Here is a 20,649-nt window from a genome sequence, read left to right on the forward strand (position 1 = left end):
TTTTATTATTTTCTGCTCCTCCCATAAGACTGGCATATAACTTCTTAAGAGTAGGAACTTTGCTTTATGCTTAGAGCAGTATCTGGAATACAGTAGGTGATTGGTAAGTATTTCTTAAATAAGTGTATCAATGCAGGTGCCATTGAGTCTCATCAGTATAAATCCTGATGCTATAGTAGACAAACACAATTCGGCGACGTGGTAGCCTTCAACATTCATCTAGATCTGGGATGAGATTACAAAACTTGGCTCTTTTGCTTTTCCCTATAACAGACTAATGTACGATTTCATCCTGAAAACTAAAGAAATCACTTCCCTTCCTGGCAGTACCTAAACTGAGTTCTAAGCTGGCTGCTTACAAAGCCCGTCTGTTCTTTCCTGGTTTAAAGACAGAGGCAGTTCCTGCCCGCTTTCAGCAAGCTTTATTTTGCTTTCTGTTTTCTTTCACTGCTAAAGGACAATTTACATATCTTTTCTACCCATTCTATCGTTTTGACCTTGCCAAGAGCTTTCAATTAATACTGTGTGTGCACTTGTGCAAAGAAAGCACCCATTTGCAATGTCTTATGGGAAATAAATTCTTATTACTTCATAGAAACAAACGTCTAAATCTGTAATTCATCTGTATATTATGAGAGAGAGGTTCAGAGATGATAAATGACTTGTTGAAAGCCACAGAACTAAAGTTTGTAACACAAGTGGATCTAACACCCGCATCCCCAGTCGAGTTTGTACTCTTCTGCCTGAATTTCCTTTAATAAGATCATTTATGCTTCTCCTAAGCACCTGGGCATTAATAGAAAACCCTCAATTCTTTTTTTTTTTTTTTTTTGAAAACCCTCAATTCTTACTAGTGTGTATCTCTGTCTGTGACATCAGACATCTTACCTCCTCAATCTTCAACTGTGAAACCGTTGTATTGATTTTTCGGGTGCCATCAAGCTTCTCTTTCCAGATTTAGCATGACTGAAAAGAATGTGGTCTTTCAGCTAAGCTGACATTCCAAGGTCAGCTCTCTGGCCAGTGAAAACTCATGGCCTAAGGATTCTGACACAGCTACCCGACACCTGAGGGAGGGCTTGCCTCTGCCTGCTCTTCCTTGCGAGGGACATGCTGCTCCCACCTTGCTGCTCAGTGCTGTCAGAGCCACACACTGGCTCCAGTAATGTGACAGTCAACACCCACCGCTCAAGATACCTGGGGTACCTTCTGTTAAGGCTAATGTCTGGGGCTATCATTGGACAGGCAGTGCCTCCTAGTGGCCAAGGCTCCAAAGGTTTCCAGCTGAAAAGTGGCCAGGACAGCAGCAACCCACTTGGTAACCCTTTCTCTCTCCTTCTGAGTCTTGTCCCTGCCTTTTTGCAGTATGTCCAGCTCCACATCATGCAGTGAGAATTCATCATCAGGTCCCAGTCTTTTCAGTATTTTGCTGACTGAATTCCCAATCATGACCATGATGATGAAAAAACTGTGGGAAGACTGTAGGAAGTATAAATATAACAAAGTCACTAACACCTCCAGAGCAAGTCAGTTTGAAAAGTGCTTTGTAATCATGTGGTCACTGTTCCTCCTTCTCATCAGCCAAATGGGAGCTCTGACAACCCTACTCTTATAGGAGATTTATGATGCCCAGAAGTGCCGAATCATCCTGCTGAAGTCATTCTTCTTAAACTTCCTTAAGAATAATTCCAGATGTGTTACAGAGATATGCAGAGGCTTCGCTGGTTTCTCTGGAAGCTTTTATTCTAAAAGGAACATGCATGATTCTAAGGATCATATTTTAAAGTGTATTTGCTTCATAAAATGAAAGGTAAATCATTTCCAGAAGCATAACCTTGAGATTAGGTCCTTAGGCTCTTGCTGGCACAGCATGTACAAATGCATATTTGGGTCTGGGAAGGAACGGATCTGGGAGCTGCAGGGGAATTGTGGAGGCTCCTCTTCTCCATGAGGGAGAGAAATTCTATACAACGGATAAAGCCATGCTACAACAAAAGGAAGTGGGAACTCTTCCTTCTATAAACCCCAAGGCAACTCTGTCCTCATGCTATGTCTTGCCTCCTCAAGGGTTCCCTTCCACCAGGACTTTCCCCAGAAAATGCCTAAATTCCAGTCTTTGCTCTGTGCTATTTCTACCTTTTCCTCATCAGAACATACCTATCCTCTGCCCATTCTCTCAACTGCCTTGGAAAGTAATTTGATAAAGCATTTCATGCTAAAATTTGAATAGTAGGTCACCACCCATTGCTGACAAAAGTCTGTATGGTCAAAGCTATGGTTTTTCCAGTAGTCATGTACGGATGTGAGTGTTGGACCATGAAGAAGTCTGAGTATCAGGGAATTGATGCTTTTGAACTGTGGTGTTGGAGAAGACTCTTGAGAGTCTCTTGGACAGCAAGGAGATCAAACCAGTCAATCCTAAGGGAAATCAATCCTGAATATTCATTGGAAGTACTGTGCTGAAGCTGAAGCTCCAATACTTTGGCCACGTGATGTGAAGAGCTGACTCTTTGGAAAAGACCCTGATGCTGGGAAAGATTGAAGGCAGGAGAAGAAGGGAGTGACAGAAGATGAGATGGTTGAATGGCATCACTGATTCATTGGCCATAAGTTTGAGCAAACACTGGGCGATAGTGAAGGACAGGGAAGCCTGGTATGCAGCAGTCCATGGGGTCACAAAGAGTCAGACAAAACCGAGTAACTGAACAACACCACATTGTTCTGCTCCTCCCACTGACATTCACATTGTAAGTGGGGACACCTGAAGCCCTTGAATCACTGGGCTTGGAAATCAACTGTATCTCCTGAATTAAACACATCACTCACATCCATCATCCCCTAACACTCAATCCCAGATATGCTGTTGTTGAGGAGCAGGCCCTTTGCTTGCTGAGCTCTGTTTGGATGTCCCCACAACTGACCACTCCTGGTGTGTCACTATAGTGACTACTGACTCCGTGTGCCAGAGTCCAGAGGCTTTGATCCGGACCTACTGGCACCACATTCAAATAATGTCCAATATTCATTCAACCCACAAACAGAGCTGAGAAGAGGCACTAAACCTTCAGGGTTTCTTTGCAATGATTGCGGCTTGCCAGGGAAGGTTTTGGATAGCCATGGGCTGTTCCAAAAGAGCGAAAGACTCTGGCAATTGTCTGGAAGATGTTAAGCAATTAAAGTGTGGCCAGAATGTAAAAAATTGGAGGCCGGGAGGGGGGAAGTGAATGAGCGTTGCGGACATTTAAGGGATATGATGCTGGAAGCCTGAGGTTTGTGCTGCCATCATCAAGTTCTTGGGTTTCTAAGACATTTCTAGAAAATGCGCCATGCCAGTCAGCAAGACCCAGAAATAGCGCGCGTGTTCTGCTCTTATTCCGACCCTTGGCCCTTTCTCCTCCTTCTCTCAGACCTCCCACCCCTGGTCAGCTTTTGCGCCTTCCGGGTGAGACTGGCTTTAAACATCTCCAGGGCAGCGAGCCTCTGCTCTGGAGTCTAGCAGTGCCCGCATCTGCCGGGCGCGCAGGCTGACCCGCACCGCACCGCGCTGATTCGCTGCCGCGGAGACTGCGGCGCCCGCGACGCGCCCGCCCCTCGCGGTGCACGCCGGCTGGTGCAGCCTCAGTCTGTCTGCAGCCGCGGCCGCCGGGAGCAGCGCTGCAGCCGGGGCACCGACGCCCGAGTGCCCGCTCAGCGCCCCCGAGGACAGCAACGGCGAGCCCTCAAAGCGCGCACGATGCAGGCCACTGCCGATTCCACCAAGATGGACTGTGTTTGGAGCAACTGGAAAAGTCAGGGTATTCTCTTTATTTCAGTAGTGCATGCCTGCGGCGCACGGGAACCCGGGACCCGGAATCAGCCATTGTGCATCATTTCACCTGTGGGACCTATGCATGCTTTATACCCAAGAGCTTTCTGTTGGGGGGGAGTAAACTTGTTATGTCAAAAATCAGAGTGGATGGTGTTTGGTTTTTTGTTTTTGTTTTTTACTTTTCCCATCTTAAAAAAAAAAAAAAAAAAATCCCCCACCCCCACCCCTTTGTTTTCTTGTTGTCAGGCTACTGTTTTAAATAATGCATCTTTTGCCTCCTCCTGGAGCTCTTTTGGGTTCCGCTAAACGTTCAGTACTTGTTCCATCTCTTCTTATTCCCGGAGTTAAAATGCTTTCTTATTGTTCCATGTATCCCAGTGCATTTAATTTGTGCCTAAAGATTGAAATCTAGTAGAACCGTTCACTGAGTGGGCTCTAGTGCATCCTTTTAAGAGGGACACACCCATTTTAGGGTTATTATTTGTGGTCACACAAAGGAAACTGGAAATGCAGAATAGCTCTCAAAATCCTGAAAATATGATGGCGTAGACACATATTAGGATGATTCACTTTGAAATATTTCGGGGTTTTTTGTCTGTCATTGGGGTAACTTGTTAACTACTGTTCATTAATAATGGGTATATCTGGAACAAATGGAGGGAAATTAAAAAACAGTGCCAGTTGCTCTCTGTTATAACAGATTTATTTTGAAACAGTCCATATTAGCACTGGGTGTGGCCACCCTCCAGCCTCGCTTGGATTGCTTTTCAGCCATTTTTATTCAGCCTCATACTTCACACATCTCCATCTCGCCTTTGTTACATTAAGATTCTCTCCATCACCTTACTCAGTTTGAGATTACTAGGAGAAAGGGAGACTTTGCAAGAATGAATTATGTGTTGTAAACTTGGATGTTTGTAATATGAAGTGTCTTTTAATGTTTAACAAATGGTTCTGAAGAAGGTGCGTTTGACTTAACCTGCAAGGTTGCAGCATCCCTCAGGGGACCAAGAATACTCTGGAGCAGAAGCTGATTTAAAAAAAAAAAAAAAAGACACCTTTCTCTTGTAATATTGTATCACAAAAAGAATGGGATGTCTTAATGCCCCATAGAGTTTTTCTTTGGTAAATTTTTTAAGCAAAGAAAAAGTAAACATGAACCTCAGAATTAAGAGCATATTTTCTCTGCCTCGTATTTGTTAGTTGGGTGGCAGAGACATAAAATGCAATAATCTGGTTCAAATTATTTGGATCTATTGGAAATACAACTGTCAAAAGTGAATAAATGGATCTAATAAATTTAAAAGCCAGGAAATAAGAAATGTATGGCCATTCAGGGGCATCATTTTAGAGAATGATGATAACTACATGACCTGGCATATGTTTTATACAGAAGACAGCTGTGAAAATTCTTGGTAACATTTCATTCTTGCTACATGTTTAGACTCATCCAGTTTATTCCAAATACACACTCAACAGATATCTATGGCTTGACAGAATACCAAGTTTAGTTTGGACATAAAGTTGGTTTTTAAAATTATTCTTATGGATTTCCTCTATTCTTACCAAAAGTAGGTAGCAGAAGTGTCAATTTTTCTAATATGTATAAGATCTAAGACACTGTTTCATCACAATCCTATGTGTTTTGCCTCTGTTGACATTTTCACTGGGGGGTTAAAAATATGGACATTTATAATCAGAAAATAACACAAAATGCTGTAATTTGTCCATTAAAGACTGTCATTTTCATTTGCAGTGTACAGCTGTTTATGAAGATTAATGCAGGATCGTTGAGGGTCTTTTATACTGTGACCTTTGGTAATCTTCAGTACCATTGATTTCCTTTTGTCAAATAGAACAAAGCCATAATCCTGAAAATTGACTGATAACTGGGTGGGTGGGTTTATAAGCATAAAAGAGAAATTATAAGTAAATTATTCCTGTTTCTCCCCACTAGGAGAACTTTCATCTAAATTAAAATCTATGATAAGATTCTTATTTAGTATTTTAGGTGTATCTTCATTTTAATTTTCTAATTATTTAAAAAAAAAAGCTGTTCTTAACACTGGCTGCATATTAGTATCACCTGGCAAGCTTTAAAAAACACAAAGGATGCCTGTGCCCCACCCCTAGAGGTTCTGATTCCATTGAGTCAAGCATCAGTATTTTTCAAAAGCTCTCAAATGAGTTTAACACATAATTGGGGTTGAAACCACTCATGTGTGATAATTCTTAGCCCAATCCATAGACCAGCAGAGCAAGGTCTAGTATACAAATGATGAAACGGGTGTGATACAGGAGCAGCTGTGAATGCGGTTAAAAGAAGTCAGGATAACATTGGGGATAATGTCCTCCAGAAATAGTGAGAAGTGAAGGTTTTGCCTGGAAAAGGGAATAAAGGGAGCCCCAGGCTTCCTCCATATTATTAAACAATTCCACAGAGAAATTGTAGTTCATTAGGTATGTCAGGATGACTCTACTGAAACTAATATAATGTGTCCTAAAAACTGTAGTATACATGCAAAAGGAAGTTTATATTTATTTTATTAATATATATAATTTTAGCTGTAAACAAGAATGTTTAAAGAAAGACTAAAGTCCACATTATACTACATTAGACAGATTCTGCTTCCGTTAAAAAATGATACTCATACCCAATTTGTTGAAAAATCAAAGCCCAGCCTGCTCAGTGAAGATGAAATAAGACAATAACCTAATAAAATGTGGCAATATACCTGGGATTCTTCAGATTACTAGTTATTACTGTTAAATATTGACATTTATTGGGCACTTTTACTACTTTACTTGTATCATTGCAGTTAATCTTCATGAATCCTATGATGTGTGAGTTTTATTATTATCCCATTTTAGAAGTGAGGAACTGAGGCTTCTTGCCAGCGCACACAGCTGGTAATGCCAGAGGCCAGATTCAAGCCGAGGCTGTCTGACTCCAGAGCCCTTTGATTCTTCTACTCTACCATCTGCCTCCAAAGTAGATGGCTTCTTCCTCAATGGTTTTTCTAAAAATGTAAAGGATTATCTGGGTAGTAGGGGGGTGTTAAAAACCCCCCCATTTACATACCTTTCATTTTGCCAAACATCTTCTCATTTGAGCATTTCAGTTTACTCTTGAACATGAGGCTCAAAGAGGTTATGTGATTTGCCCAAAGTTTTTCTTTTTTTTTTTTTTTTTGTCTACAGACATTTTATTTTGGTGCCTCCCCCCCATTATTTATGAAATAACCTTTTCAAACAGGATTTTCTTTTTCTGTTTTTTTTTTTTTTTTTTTTTTTTTATTATTATTTTTTTTTCCCAGTGGGTTTTGTCATACATTGATATGAATCAGCCATGGATTTACATGCCCAAAGTTTTTCATTAAGTAGCAAGTGGGGTAGTGAAAAGGTGACGGTGGCTAGAAATCCAGAACTCTTCCCATCTCACACACTGCCTCTTTCACTAATGCTGAATTTCAGAAAGTGAACTCTCCTTTACCCCTTCCAAGATATTTTCACACAGCTTATCTCTTTAAAGACAAAGCAATATTGAGCAGTTGAGTCAGTGATTTTGACCAATTTACACCATTGTTGTCATCATCATCATCATCATCATGAACTCATCGTTAAAAATTCTCCATCGTTATTACCCATGTGTTGGTCATTGTCCTAAACTCTTGTTACATATCTTAATCTGATATCTTTCTGAGATTATTGTTTTACTCTCACTTCCATGGTGGCTCAGACAGTAAAGAATCTGCCTGCAATGCAGGAAACCCAGGTTTGATCCCTGGGTCGGGAAGATCCTCTGGAGAAGGGAATGGCTACCCACTCCAGTATTCTTGCCTGGAGAATTCCATGGACAAAAGAGTCTGGCAAGCTACAGTCTGTGGAGTCGCAAAGAGTTGGACATGACTGAGCAGCTAACACAACATTTTATAGAGGAGGAAATGGGATTTTAAGGTTGAGATGTCTAGTAATTTGTCCTAGGACTTAATGAATCCCAGATGCAGAGCAGTCTGCTCTTTTGACCACTCTACTATACTACCTGAATCCAGATGGTACTGTGGCAGGGGAACAAAGTTTGACCAAAACCACTCATTCATATCATTTCACTTGTACTCTAAAGACTGCTTTTTTTGTTTTACCAAGTATCACTGCATTTGACAGTTTCATGGGCAGGACACTTGGCAATGTGGGAAGTTGAGACTAATAGCTCCCACTTACTGTATGTGGCAGCATTTTGTACTTACAGATTCCCCTAAAATATTGTAAAATATTGAAGGGTGAAACACCTTCCAGAAAATATAATCTTACATATTTCTCATTTTGTTAGTAAATAAAGCATTTTGAAAACTTTATGCTGACCTATAGTTCTCTGTGAAAACAGTGTTGAGGGTAGTCTGTTCTCAAAGGCGCAAGTTCAGAATGACCACGCCTCCCCAAATACGGAGGAAGTGTCTGTTTTAACCATAGGAATTGAATTGTATGCTTGTATTTTTAAAATGGCATTTAATAAAGACAATTTTACATACAGACATAAAGATAGACCAGTGCAGCATTTTATTGAGGTTCAGTATTATTAGAACACTTGTGCAAACCTTACAGCATAAATAATTTCATTTACAAACTCCCTCTCTCAGATTCTAAAGAGAGCTAATGGGAAAACTTTCTTAGCTGATGATCTAGGGATTTGTTTTTAATGCAAGAAAACTCATTATACAGATAATATACCAAATGTAGGTAGTTATTACTTCACTGAAAAGTAAAATTCTCCTTTTTCACAATGTATTATCATTTTCAAGAGAATTTTTTAAAGGAATACTTCAAAATTTGCAGAGAAAATAGTGACTTTTTTGGTTTTCTAAAAATAATACATGTGCATTATGAGAATTTCCATTTCAACAAAGAGAGTTTCAAATGAAAGCTACAAATCACCCAAAGCCCTTCCATCTAGAGTTGATTAATGTTAATATTTGTGGAATATCTTCCAATATCTGTATACCATATAAAATGAATCTAGAGGACTAGGTAGAGAACAGAAGCAGTTTTTATTAAACAAGATTGTACATATCTTTAAAAGTATTTGAAATAATTTAATGGAAGAAACTGACATGAAAGAATTGCTCAACTTTAAATGCATGTTTCTTTGTGTCATGAGCTATTCCTTACTAAAATTAAGAAAAAAAACTATGATAAGCATCAATAGGGTAGACTCATTTTTTAACTACATGTTTTGGCTTTAGACTGTATAGATGGACTCTCTGCAGTGTTTTTTTTTAAAGGAAGATCCACCATGGGTAAGAAAGGTTGACAAAAATTCCAGTCTAAATCTACGTCTTCAAATCTATGGTTTTTCTCATTTTTCCATGAATTAATATTTCTTTAATTAAAAAATAATAATATTCCTGATACTTCATCACTAAAGCATTATGATACTATATATCAATGGGGGTTGTGGATGAAATCTTCTGTCTTAATCAGCAGGCCCTTCCTTCATTTTTAAAAAGTTTCTCTCTCTCCTTGCCTCCTTCCCTCCCACTTTTTTCTTATAGTATTTGACATGATGTTCTTTACTCAGTTGTTTTTCATCTTTAGAAAAATTAATACATTCAGGAACAGAAATCTGTGAAGTAATTGACCTATTTTAAGTTCACTTAAAATAGAATTCTAAAATCCACAGAAAGCTTATTAAATTTGCATAACCACTAAATTTCCCATCCTTCTCAATGTGTTCCTAAGTTGTGTGCATACTTGACCATGTGTTAATATTTACATTTGTCTCTTTTCCAGTTCCATGACTACCTTATAATTAAGCTCACAATTTGAAAGCTAAGAACTTGACATTAATAATTTTTTTAAAATGATCTTCTGCCTATATTATGGACAATAATAATAACTATATTAAAACATGAAATTATAATTATATTCTGACTCCATAGAATATATTTTAAATAACAAAAGACTGTTAGGAGTTTTAGAACATAGAAGTATAGAGCTCTATTTCCCCCAAATGTTTGAGCTAGGAAGTTAAATCTGAGCAATTATCTTATTGTTTCACAAGAGAAAATCCTCAAATTCTTTCTTATTTCTTATATTGACAAAGACAGAAAATAATTCAAGCCTTACTTACAGGTTCTTTGACCAAACTGGTGTTTAATGTTTAGAATTTATTACATGCATGTTTAGTTGCTCAGTCGTATCCAACTCTGCTTCCCTGTGGACTGTAGCCTGCTAGGGTCCTCTGTCCATGGGATTTCCAGGCAAGAATACTGGAATGAGTTACCATTCCCCTCCCCCCCACAGAAGATCTTCCCAACCCAGGGATTGAACCCAGGTCTCCTACATGTCCTACATTGGCAGGTGGATTCTTTACCACTGAGCCACCTGGGAAGCCCCAGAATTTATTACAGTTAGACCCTTTTCACAGTGGGCATAGTTCAAATGTAGTCATATCTTAGGTTCAGCCTTCAGAATCATTTCACCAAACTGCAGACCAAATCTAGTGGTAATGGGGGTCAGGAACACATAATGTTTTATTGAATAGAACAAAAGTACAGTGAGAGATTATTCATTTCCCTTGTCATATCTTTTCAGTTCAAGAAATATTTTAGTCATTATAGTCTTTGTCAAGTTTTTTAAATATATTCTTTTTTTAAAAAAAGAACCAACTGCAGTCTTCCTCCATGGTTCTATTCCAGTACAGTGATGGATTTTAATAAAGGTATGGCTCAGACTAAAGATTTTGTGACTAATTATGACTGATGACAAACCAACCAATGAACAGTTTTGTATTTTGATCAAGTCAGAAAGCTTATTAAAGAAAGAAAAAGCACACAAAGACATTCATTAATCAATCTCCTGAAAATTTTTCTGTGTGCTTCCCTCAACTACCATGTCCCCAAAGCCTATCGTTCTCTCCACATGACCATATGTCTTCCTTTAATCCCAAATGAGCCCATTTGCTGGAGATTTAGCAGGAGGAGCTGATCACCTCATCTTAAATACTGGGCCCTACCGTCTCATTTCCTGGCCAGGCCTACTCTACCAAGGTGGCAATGGCCTAAGCAGCATTGTGTTAACTTTACAGCATGGAATGTGACCCTTTAGAATGAGCCACCCTTCCCTGGTGGCTCAGATGGTAAAGAACTCACCTGCAACACAGATGACCTGGGTTCGATCCCTGGGTTGGGAAGACCCTGGAGGAGGGCATGGCAACCCACTCCAGTATTCCTGCCTGGAGAATCCCCATGGACAGAGGAACCTGGCAGGCTGCAGTCCACGGGATCTCAAAGAGTCAGACATGACTGAGCGACTAAGTACAGCACAGCAACTGGTTCATTTCCTGGCCAGGCTTACTCTACCAAGATGACAATGGCCAAAGCATCACTGTGTTAACTTTACAGAATGGAATGTGACCCTAGTGGTTAGAACTAGCAAACAGGAATCCCATTCAGCTGTCCAGGAAAATGAGAAATCTTACATGAACATAAAAGTACTTTACATTATCAGTCTAATCTGAAGGGTAGTCGTTAGAAGAATGTGTTTGCTTTTGTGTCCCGTGGAAGAGAAGTCCCAGAGATTGTTGCTAGCTGTGGCTTTGGCAGTAAAACCCTTCATTTCCCATTGTTCTGCCAAAGCTGGTTAGAGTGGCTCACCTGTGTGGGTTAAAAGCTGTGCTCTTTTACTGTCTATATGGCGCACCAGGCTTAGTGTATCTTTCCTTTCAAAACATCCACTGAATTACTTAACTGTCTACAAATAATGTTGGCATTTTTCTCTTGCCAGTCATTTGACTCCATTTAAAAGATGTGAAGGAAGGACCTAGAAAATGAAATCACTGCAGGAACCTTATCTGCAAAAATCTCTTTTAGCAATTTCCCCTCTGAATTCAGGGCTCCTGCATTACCTTTTTAAATTTTACCTTATGTAGAAGACTGTTTCATGGCAAATGAAACTCATGGATTAGTTGACCAGACAGTGTCATCTTTGAGGGTCTCTGTGTATGTTTAAAGTATTTTCTTACATCTATTTCCATTATGTTTCTCTAGTTTAATGGCAAAATGAGGGAATAAAGTAGGAATAGTTACTACTGTTTCTTCTCGTTAACTTTTTGTGGTGATATTTTGTTTACCTAACAAAAATCAAAGTAATGGGCTTTTTAAAAGATATTTTTATTATTATCATTAGGGTTTTTTTGGTCACTCCATATGGCCTTCAGGATTTAAGTTCCCCAACAGAGGTTCAAACATCATGCCTGCTGCAGTGGATGTGTGGAGTCCCAACCACTGAGCCACCAAGGAAGTCCCATAGTCACTGCTTTAGACGCTGAGTTGTAAAGAACTGAGATTTTTTTTAGCCTTGTAATCCTTTTCACAAGGTAGTCAATTATTGGAAGCTTGCTAAAAAGTAAATATAAAAGTCAGGTGAAAGTGAAAGTTAGTCGCATAGTCGTGTCTAACTGTGATCCAATGGACTGTAGCCTGCCCAGCTCCTCTGTCAGTGGAATTCTCCAGGCAAGAGTACTGGAGTGGGTTGCCATTTCTTCTCAAGGGGATCTTCCTGACTCAGGAATCAAACCTGGTCTCCTGCATTGCAGGCAGATTCTTTACCAACTGAGCCACTATATCATTTGTCAACAGTTCTTTTGTTGAAATGCTGATGTCATTTGTAAACAGGAATCTCACACATTTTCTGACCTTGCCTTTTAAAAAGTAGCACTAACTTGTCACATAATAAGTGGTGCAGTGCTACCTGAAATCTTTTCTAGACCAAGATGAAATATAAATAAATACATTTAAGAATATGGTGCAATAATGCAGATAATTGTGCACAATTTATTGCCATTTGGAGAAGGAAGTGGCAACCCACTCCAGTGTTCTTGCCTGGAGAATCCCAGGGACGGGGGAGCCTGGTGGGCTGCCGTCTATGGGGTCACACAGAGTCAGACACGACTGAGGTGACTTGGCATATTGTCTACATTTTGCCTCATACATAGAATATGAATAGCTGCACCACTGTCTTTTCAGTTCATACATTTTTAATATACTTTCTGAATACTGGCATCACTGTTAGATCATTTAATTTTACATTTAAATGTTTTACATTTAAAATAAGGTGCCAATCCAGAAAACTTAGGACTGCTGCAAAAAGGCTTTCTCCCTAGAAATTTGACATTGAATTTTATTTCCATTTAGCTATTAATTCAAACCTTGGATCACTTCTGTTTTATTGTTCCTTTCCTGCCCAGATTATAGAAATGAGGGTAGCACTGATTTCAGCATTTGAGATTAGGATTCTTCAAATCCTCCAGTCCACCCTGGCTGAATCAGTTCTAAGTCAGCTTCAGGCAAGCTGCAGTGTGAGCTCCCACCTGTGGTTTGGGGACCAAGATGAATTCACTAAGCCCTGTCTGTTTATTAGATTGATAGAAGGCACTGATCTCCCATTTTGTTTCATTGCTCCTTGGTATTTAGCAAAGTGATTTTTATAATTGGCAAAGCAATACAATAATTTACCTGTCTTAGTGAATGTGCACTTAGCTGTTTAAACTCTCACCGAGCCTTCCTGTATTCAGTTCAGTTCAGTTGCTCAGTCGTGTCCAACTCTTTGCGACCCCATGAACTGCAGCACTCCAGGCCACCCTGTCCATCACCAACTCTCAGAGTTTACCCAAACCCATGTCCATTGAGTTGGTGATGCCATCCAGCCATCTCATCCTGTGTCATCCCCTCCTCCTCCTGCCCCAATCTTTCCCAGCATCAGGGTCTTTTCCAATGAGTCAACTCTTCCTGTATTAGGGAGATGTTGAAGGAAGAGGAAGGAAAGTTATGACCAACCTAGATAGCGTATTAAAAGCAGGGACATTACTTTGCCAACAAAGGTCCATCTAGTCAAGGCTATGGTTTTTCCAGGGGTCATGTATGGATGTGAGAGTTGGACTGTGAAGAAAGCGGAGCGCCAAAAAATTGATGCTTTTGAACTGTGGTGTTGGAGAAGACTCTTGAGAGTCCCCTGGACTGCAAGGAGATCCAACCAGTCCATCCTAAAGGAGATAAGTCCTGGGTGTTCATTGGAAGGACTGATGCTGAAGCTGAAACTCCAGTACTTTGGCCACTTCATGTGAAGAGTTGACTCATTGGAAAAGACCCTGATGCTGGGAGGGATTGGGGGCAGGAGGAGAAGGGGACGACAGAGGATGAGATGGCTGGATGGCATCACCGACTCGATGGACATGAGTTTGAGTAAACTCCAGGAGTTGGTGATGGACTGGGAGGCCTGGCGTGCTGTGATTCATGGGGTCGCCAAGAGTGAGACACGACTGAGCGACTGAACTGAACTGAAGGAAAAGACAAGCCATCTATTACTGTGTCCAAAGGCTACATGTGATCATTTGCTGCAATTACAGAACTGCTTATTTTTTTTCTTACTTGGGCTCTAAGGAAACTTTATTCAAATACTGACTTTTCTGGACAAGGTACTATAAAGCTTCCTACACAAGTTTACATAACTCTAAGCAAAATTAAAATGTGAAAAATTGGCATTTATACAGCAACTTTGGAACACAGAAATTCTCTTCTGTGATCACACTTCATCACTTCCTACCCTTCCCACTGAATCTTCAAAACTTCAGACTGTTTGCTGGCTTTCCTGCCACACATAGCCCTTGCTGCTCTCCCAGCCCATCAGTTCCCAAAGATCTTCACTGCTCGTCATTCCCAGCCTGAGCTAAAGGTGGTTCATTTCACTTCTGTCCTCTTGGATCTTTGACTCCTCTAACCATGCCCCTGTGCCAGCTCACAAATCTGGGCCAGCCCCACCATCCACAGATCAGAGCGCTCAACCTCTAAGCCTGTTGACTGGATCCATAGAGATCCTTGACTCTAAGCAAACCCTCTTGCTTCCTGGAAGTCCTTTATTAATTTGTTTTTGAGTCCTGACTGTATTTGTCTAGATCAGTTCTGTCCAATAGAAATATAATGTGAACCACATGTGTAATTAAAAATTTTCTAGTAGTCACATTAAAAAACAAAAAGGAACAGGAAAAATCAATTTTGATAATATACTGTATTTAATCCAGCATACCTAGAGTATAAACCTTTCAACAACAAAAGATCACTATAAAAAGGATTAATGAGATATTTTTTATGTCTTTTTTTATACTGTCTGAAATCTGGCATGTACTTTTCACTTGCAATGTATTTTAACTGAGACTAGCCTCATTTCAAGTATTCAGTAACTACTATGGCTCATCACTGCTGTATTGAACAGTGCAGGTCTGGACCTCTCCCAATCTCTTCAAGCCCTGCTTCTATCCTTCTCAGTCTCGAGAGGACCTCAGGACTCATTTTCCAGAGAAGTGTTGAGTAAATCCACCTTGAGCCACTTGATGATGTTCTCTTTCCTCCTCAGTTATATATCTGTAGCTATGCCCATCCTTTAACAAAATCTTCCTCCATCTTTATCCAGCCTTTCATGCTTCTTCCTTCTTTGAGAAGAAAATGATGTGACAGATCCCATCCTTTCCCTGCCTTTTCTTTTACTTCGTTCAAACAAATATCTCCTCTTTCCAGGATCTCATCTCTCCCCTTTCCACTAACATTCCCAAGTTTACTTAACCTTGACATTTGCTTATTGCTGCTTCCTGAACTACCATTCTCTTTACCATCTTCTTTACTAATTTGAACTTCCTTCCACTCACTCAACCTTTGTGATAGAGCTTCCATCCTCACTCTGTGCCAGTTATGGGTGACTTCCTGGTCTCCAAAACCAGGGGTCCTTTCTCGTTTCCTTCATTGCATCTATAACATCCCACACTGTAGCCTACCCCTTTCTTCTGGAAGTTTCCTTCTTCTTGACTGCCAAAACCAACACTCTTGAGGGACCCTTTCTAATACCTAGAAAGGACTTCTTTTTTTTAGTTAATATATTTATTTTAATTGGAGGCTATTTACTTTACAATATTGTAGTGGTTCTTGCCATACATTGGCATGGATCAGCCATGGGTGCACATGTGTCCCCCATCCTGAATTCCCTCCCACCTCCCTCCCCATCCCATCCCTCAAGGTCGTCCCCGTGCACCGGCCCTGAGCACCCTACACAGGGCTTCTTTTACAGCTTTATCCAATCCTTTGAGTAAAGCATGAATTATGGGTCATCCTCTATTGTATCCCTTAGTCTCTCCTCTCTTAGAGGTTTCCTCGCCTCTCATGGCTTGAATGGTCATTTCCACTCAGAATACACCCAAATGTAAATATTCAGCCTTCTTATCTAAGAGGGACTTCCCTGGTGGCTCAGACGGCAAACCGTCTGCCTACAACGTGGGAGAACCAGGTTCGAGCCCTGGGTCGGGGAGATCCCCTGGGGAAGAAAATGGCAACCCATTCCAGTACTCTTGCCTGGAAAATCCCACGGATGGAGGAGCCTGGCAGACTACAGTCCATGGGGTCCCAAAGAGTTGGACACAACTGAGCAACTTCACTTTCTTTCTTCTTTCTTATCTAAATGTCAGCCCAGAACTTCCACTTGTCTGCTCTGCATATCCATCTGAATATCACATGGATATTAATGTCCATTTTAGCTCAGGGTTACTGTGACAAATCTGTAAAAAGAAATCATTTTATTTCCAAGCCTCTAAAAAATTACTGTGTTGTGTGTAATTGTCAGCGTCATCTCATTTGTGATCCCTGTCCCATCTCTGCCCCAGGCTGTGTCAAAATGCCCTGCTTGATGTCATCACAGCAGAACCTGGATATATAAAAACAAGTGTCAGCTTTTTGCTAAACCAGGTTCCCCTAAGATTTCCTATTTTTGTCACTGATACTAATCATTCTATCACCCAGCTTTGAAATGTTGCTTTGCCCCTTAATTAGTTCTTCCTCCTTTCTCCCACAGCTAATTAGTCACCATTCTTGTCAAATAATCCTTCATATTTCCTTTTATTCACCCCATCTCCTTAACAAACTGTTCACTACATTCCCAAACCATCCCCCATCCTCTTTCATCAATCCCAGTACTGTCCCTTTCTTGAACTCAGCTTTTGCCACTGCTGACAACACAGGATATATTGCCACTGATGCAGCATTTTTAAAAAATGAATGTTCAGTCTTCCCAGCTAGAACTTAAGTTCCTTAAAAGCAGGAACAGAATGTTATGATCTCTTCATGCCTATGCTTACTAAATAACAGATGACCAGTAACTGTGTACTGTTGACAATGAATTTATTTCCCTTAAAGAGAAAAATCACTATAAATATCTAGTTCTGGAAGCAGATTTAAATGTAATCAAGTGGTCCCAAATTAATTGAGCATACTTTGGGGGACAGTTAACTTCCAACCACATAACAGAACAGAGGCAACTGTTCAGAAAAACGCATCAAACTTAGGGTTTGATCTTGCTTCTCCTATTAACTAGTTAGTATGTTGTTGTTGTTGTTTAGTTACTAAGTCGTGTCCTACTCTTTGTGACTCAGTGGACTGTAATCTGCCAGATCCCTCTATCCATGGGATTTCCCAGGCAAGAATACTGGAGTGGGTTGCTATTTCCTTCCCCAGGGGATCTTCCCCACTCAGGAATCAAACCTGAGTCTCCTGTATCAGCAGGCAGACTCTACTGCTGAGACACCAGGGAAGCCCCAGCTAGTCAGTATATGAGTTTCTTCAGTTCCCTCACCGATTATATGCCTGTATAATGGAGTTTATCATGAGGTTTAAATGAAGTAATATGTGAAAGTGCTTTGAATATTTCAGAATCTGTGTAAATAGAGAATTATGTCACAAAGTACCCAGAATCAACCTCCCATTGATGTTTTAAGATAAACTTTCGTTAACCTCCCAGTTAGAAACCTCCAGCAATTTTAAAAGTTGGTTGAAGGACCTGTTGTATAATTACCCTACACCAAACTAATGTTATTTCATGCTAAGTCACCTCAGTAGTGTCCGACTCTGCGACCCTATGGACTGTAGCCTGCTGGGCTCCTCTGTCCATGGGATTCTCCAAACAAGAATACTGAAATAGGTTGCCATTTTTTCCTCCAGGGGGTCTTCCCCACTCAGGGATCGAACCGGGTCTCTTATGTCTCCTACATTGGATTCTTTATCCATAGCACCACCTGGGAAGCCCGGTTGCTTAGTTAACAGTTAGTGTTCTCTGCCATGGCTGCTTCTAGTAGGTCCCTACCTGGTGCCTGCCATTCTCAGGCTGTTTGAACAGGGGCCCAGAGATTTGGAAGGCTTTTCTAGAGGCTACCATCATTTTTAACAGGTGTTATGCAATTCGTTAAATGGAAATTCACTTGAAAAAGCAAATTCTATCTCCTCTTTGCCCGAAAACTACCTGCAGGGTCCCCAGTGCCCCTTTACATCATCTCAGGGGTGGGTAAGCCTACCACCCCTAGCACTGTGTGCTCCCATAGCACAGATCATGCTGTCTTATGTGTTTGCCTCTAAATATGTCTGTCATGGAGATCGGTGGGCATCATAAAACAGAAGATTACAATTTATTTATTTACATGTGGGTTTTCTTTTTTAAAACAGTTTATTTATTTTGATACCCCTGCACCTAGCACAAAGCATGGCACTTAGTACTTGCTCAATAAATACTGAATAAATGAACAAACGTGGAAGCAGTAACACTGCTGGTAATGGTGATGTTTTAGTCTCCTTTTTGGTCTCCTTCTCCTTTCCTGAACTTAGCAGGTAAACAATAGGAGGCTCCTAGCTCCCTGGGAGCTACACTTAGACTCCTAGGCTTATCTCAGTTTGTTGTCTCCCGAGCCACTCAAACAGGGGGAGCTGGGCTTCTTTGGAGATTTCTTTCTTCTCCCATTTTTGTCATCTACCCTCAGGAGCACAGGGGTTTCTTGTGTCATATCTTCAAAAAGATCCTTATTCTCTGCCCAAAAAGGATTATTATTTTGGTACTCTGTGCTCAACAACTCTTCTGAAGTGAAAATCATTTAGTGAACTCATTCAAATTTTTTGTTAATGACATATCCCCTTCTAGGTCTTTGCATTAAAAAAAAAAAAAAAAAAAGACAACAAATACTTTGAAGATTAAAAGGATTACTCCAAATAAATGAATTTCTAATAGTGAAATGTCAATGTCAATATGACTGGGGCTGGGGATTGGGGCTAGGGAAAGAGAGAGACTTTGGAGCAGCAGTACTTACACTTTGTCCAAGAAACTGATTTGTAGAACCAGCACCACTCAAACTAGAGGGGAAAAAAAATCTTTGTTTCACCCCAAAACATGCTTGTGATCTCTCCTTCCTACACTGCAGAAGTGTTCTAGGAGGAAGGGAACATATTTTTTCCCTAACAAAATGGCTGACTATTGTAATCTTTGTGAGTTAATGTGACTGGTAGACCAAGCAGTGGTGAGTGGGGAATAGATAGCGGTGAGTGACAGATCAGTTCAGAAGTAAATTCTCTCTCCAGCTTCAGACTACTGGAGTATCCTCAGCCTATTATAAAAGATCCCCCCTCCCACTTTAAGCCTTTGATCTGATATACTCTCCATCCAGTCTGAGTTAGTCTGGTTCAAGGGTTAATACTTCGCAACATTCCTTGTATCCTCTCCACAGCATGGGGTTGTCACTAGGTTATGTGACCTTTCCAATACTGTCTCTCAGCTAGTATGATGGGAGCAGTTCTCTGCTTTCTTCAATCTAGTCACCTTTGTTTTCTGTTGAGCTGATGACTACTGCCTTAAACCAGGTGCCTGCACTTAGGCTGCACATGAAGCTGGTAGTGTGAGCAACGGCCACTTTCATTTGGTGGTAAGATGGGAATTTCATGTCTTATTTTCTTTTTCTGAGAATTTGTGTAATATTCTATAAAAACCATTTTTTGTGACAACATGGATAGACCTTGAGGGCCTAATGCTAAAAGAGATAAGTCACACAAAGAAAGACAAACACTGTAGGATCTCACTTACATGTGGAATCTGAAGAAGCTGAATTCATAGAAACAGAATAGAGTGGTGGTTACTGGAGTTGGGGGGAAGGGGAGTTAGGGAGATGTTGATCAAAGGGCATAAACCTGCAACTAGTAGATAAAGAAGTCTGATGGATCTAAGGCACAGCAAAGTAAATATAGTCAACAATACTGTATTACATACTTCAAAGATGCTGGATCTTACATGTTCTTACCAGAAAAAAGAAATAACTATCCTTTACTATAGTAAAGGCTTCCCTATCCTTCACTATGTCTCAGAGTTTGCTCAAATTCATGTTCATTGAGTCGATGCCATCCAACCATCTCATCCTCTGTTGCCACCTTCTCCTGCCTTCAGTTGCTGTACTGCAATATATAAATATATCCAGTCAACATATTGTACACCTTAAACTCACACAATGTTATGTCAGTTGTATCTCCAAAAACAAAAAAAAAAACGTATGTTACTTGCCTAATTGGAGAACAAATTTGCATACATTCTTGAGCAAGTCTTCTATGCTTCTTTCATAATCTAGTGACTGGAATATTCCAAAATTTCCATTTTGCATCATATTTGAAGCACCGTGGCTTTATTCTTTTGAATTAATTTTTTGTTTCTAAGTTGAAAGAGAGAAATAACTGAATGATAGGTACCTGAAATTTATATTCCAGGTTTTTAAGTCACAAGAATGTAAGCAAACAAATCATACGATACAAAACAGTTTAACCCAAATGTCAGCTCCAGGGATTCTTGAGATACCTACTAACTACTAATGTTTGGTTTTACTCATTTTAGAGTAAAATAGACCATATCTCTATTCAGAAGCCTTTGGCATTGCCTGGGGTCTTCCAGACCAGCTGACATGCTTCTGAGGCTCCACTTATATTTTCATGGTTAGTGCCCCTTCTCAG

At 40.3% G+C, this 20,649-nt stretch overlaps 1 protein-coding gene across 2 annotated transcripts in view; it reads left to right on the forward strand.

The window, feature by feature from the left end:
• Positions 1–20,649, forward strand: part of RTN1 (reticulon 1) — a 236,441-nt gene that overhangs the window by 199,561 nt on the left and 16,231 nt on the right. The window contains exon 1 of one of the 2 annotated variants that reach the window (XM_061156947.1): positions 3,609–3,794. The exons of the other annotated variant lie outside the window; for it this stretch is intronic. Coding sequence (XP_061012930.1) covers positions 3,734–3,794 — 61 coding nt within the window. The 5' untranslated portion in view covers positions 3,609–3,733. Of the gene's footprint in view, positions 1–3,608; positions 3,795–20,649 lie in introns of those variants that run through there. 2 annotated transcript variants of the gene reach the window in all.

This window comes from Dama dama, chromosome 12, assembly GCF_033118175.1.
Source record: "Dama dama isolate Ldn47 chromosome 12, ASM3311817v1, whole genome shotgun sequence".
Classification (NCBI taxonomy): Eukaryota; Metazoa; Chordata; class Mammalia; order Artiodactyla; family Cervidae; genus Dama; species Dama dama.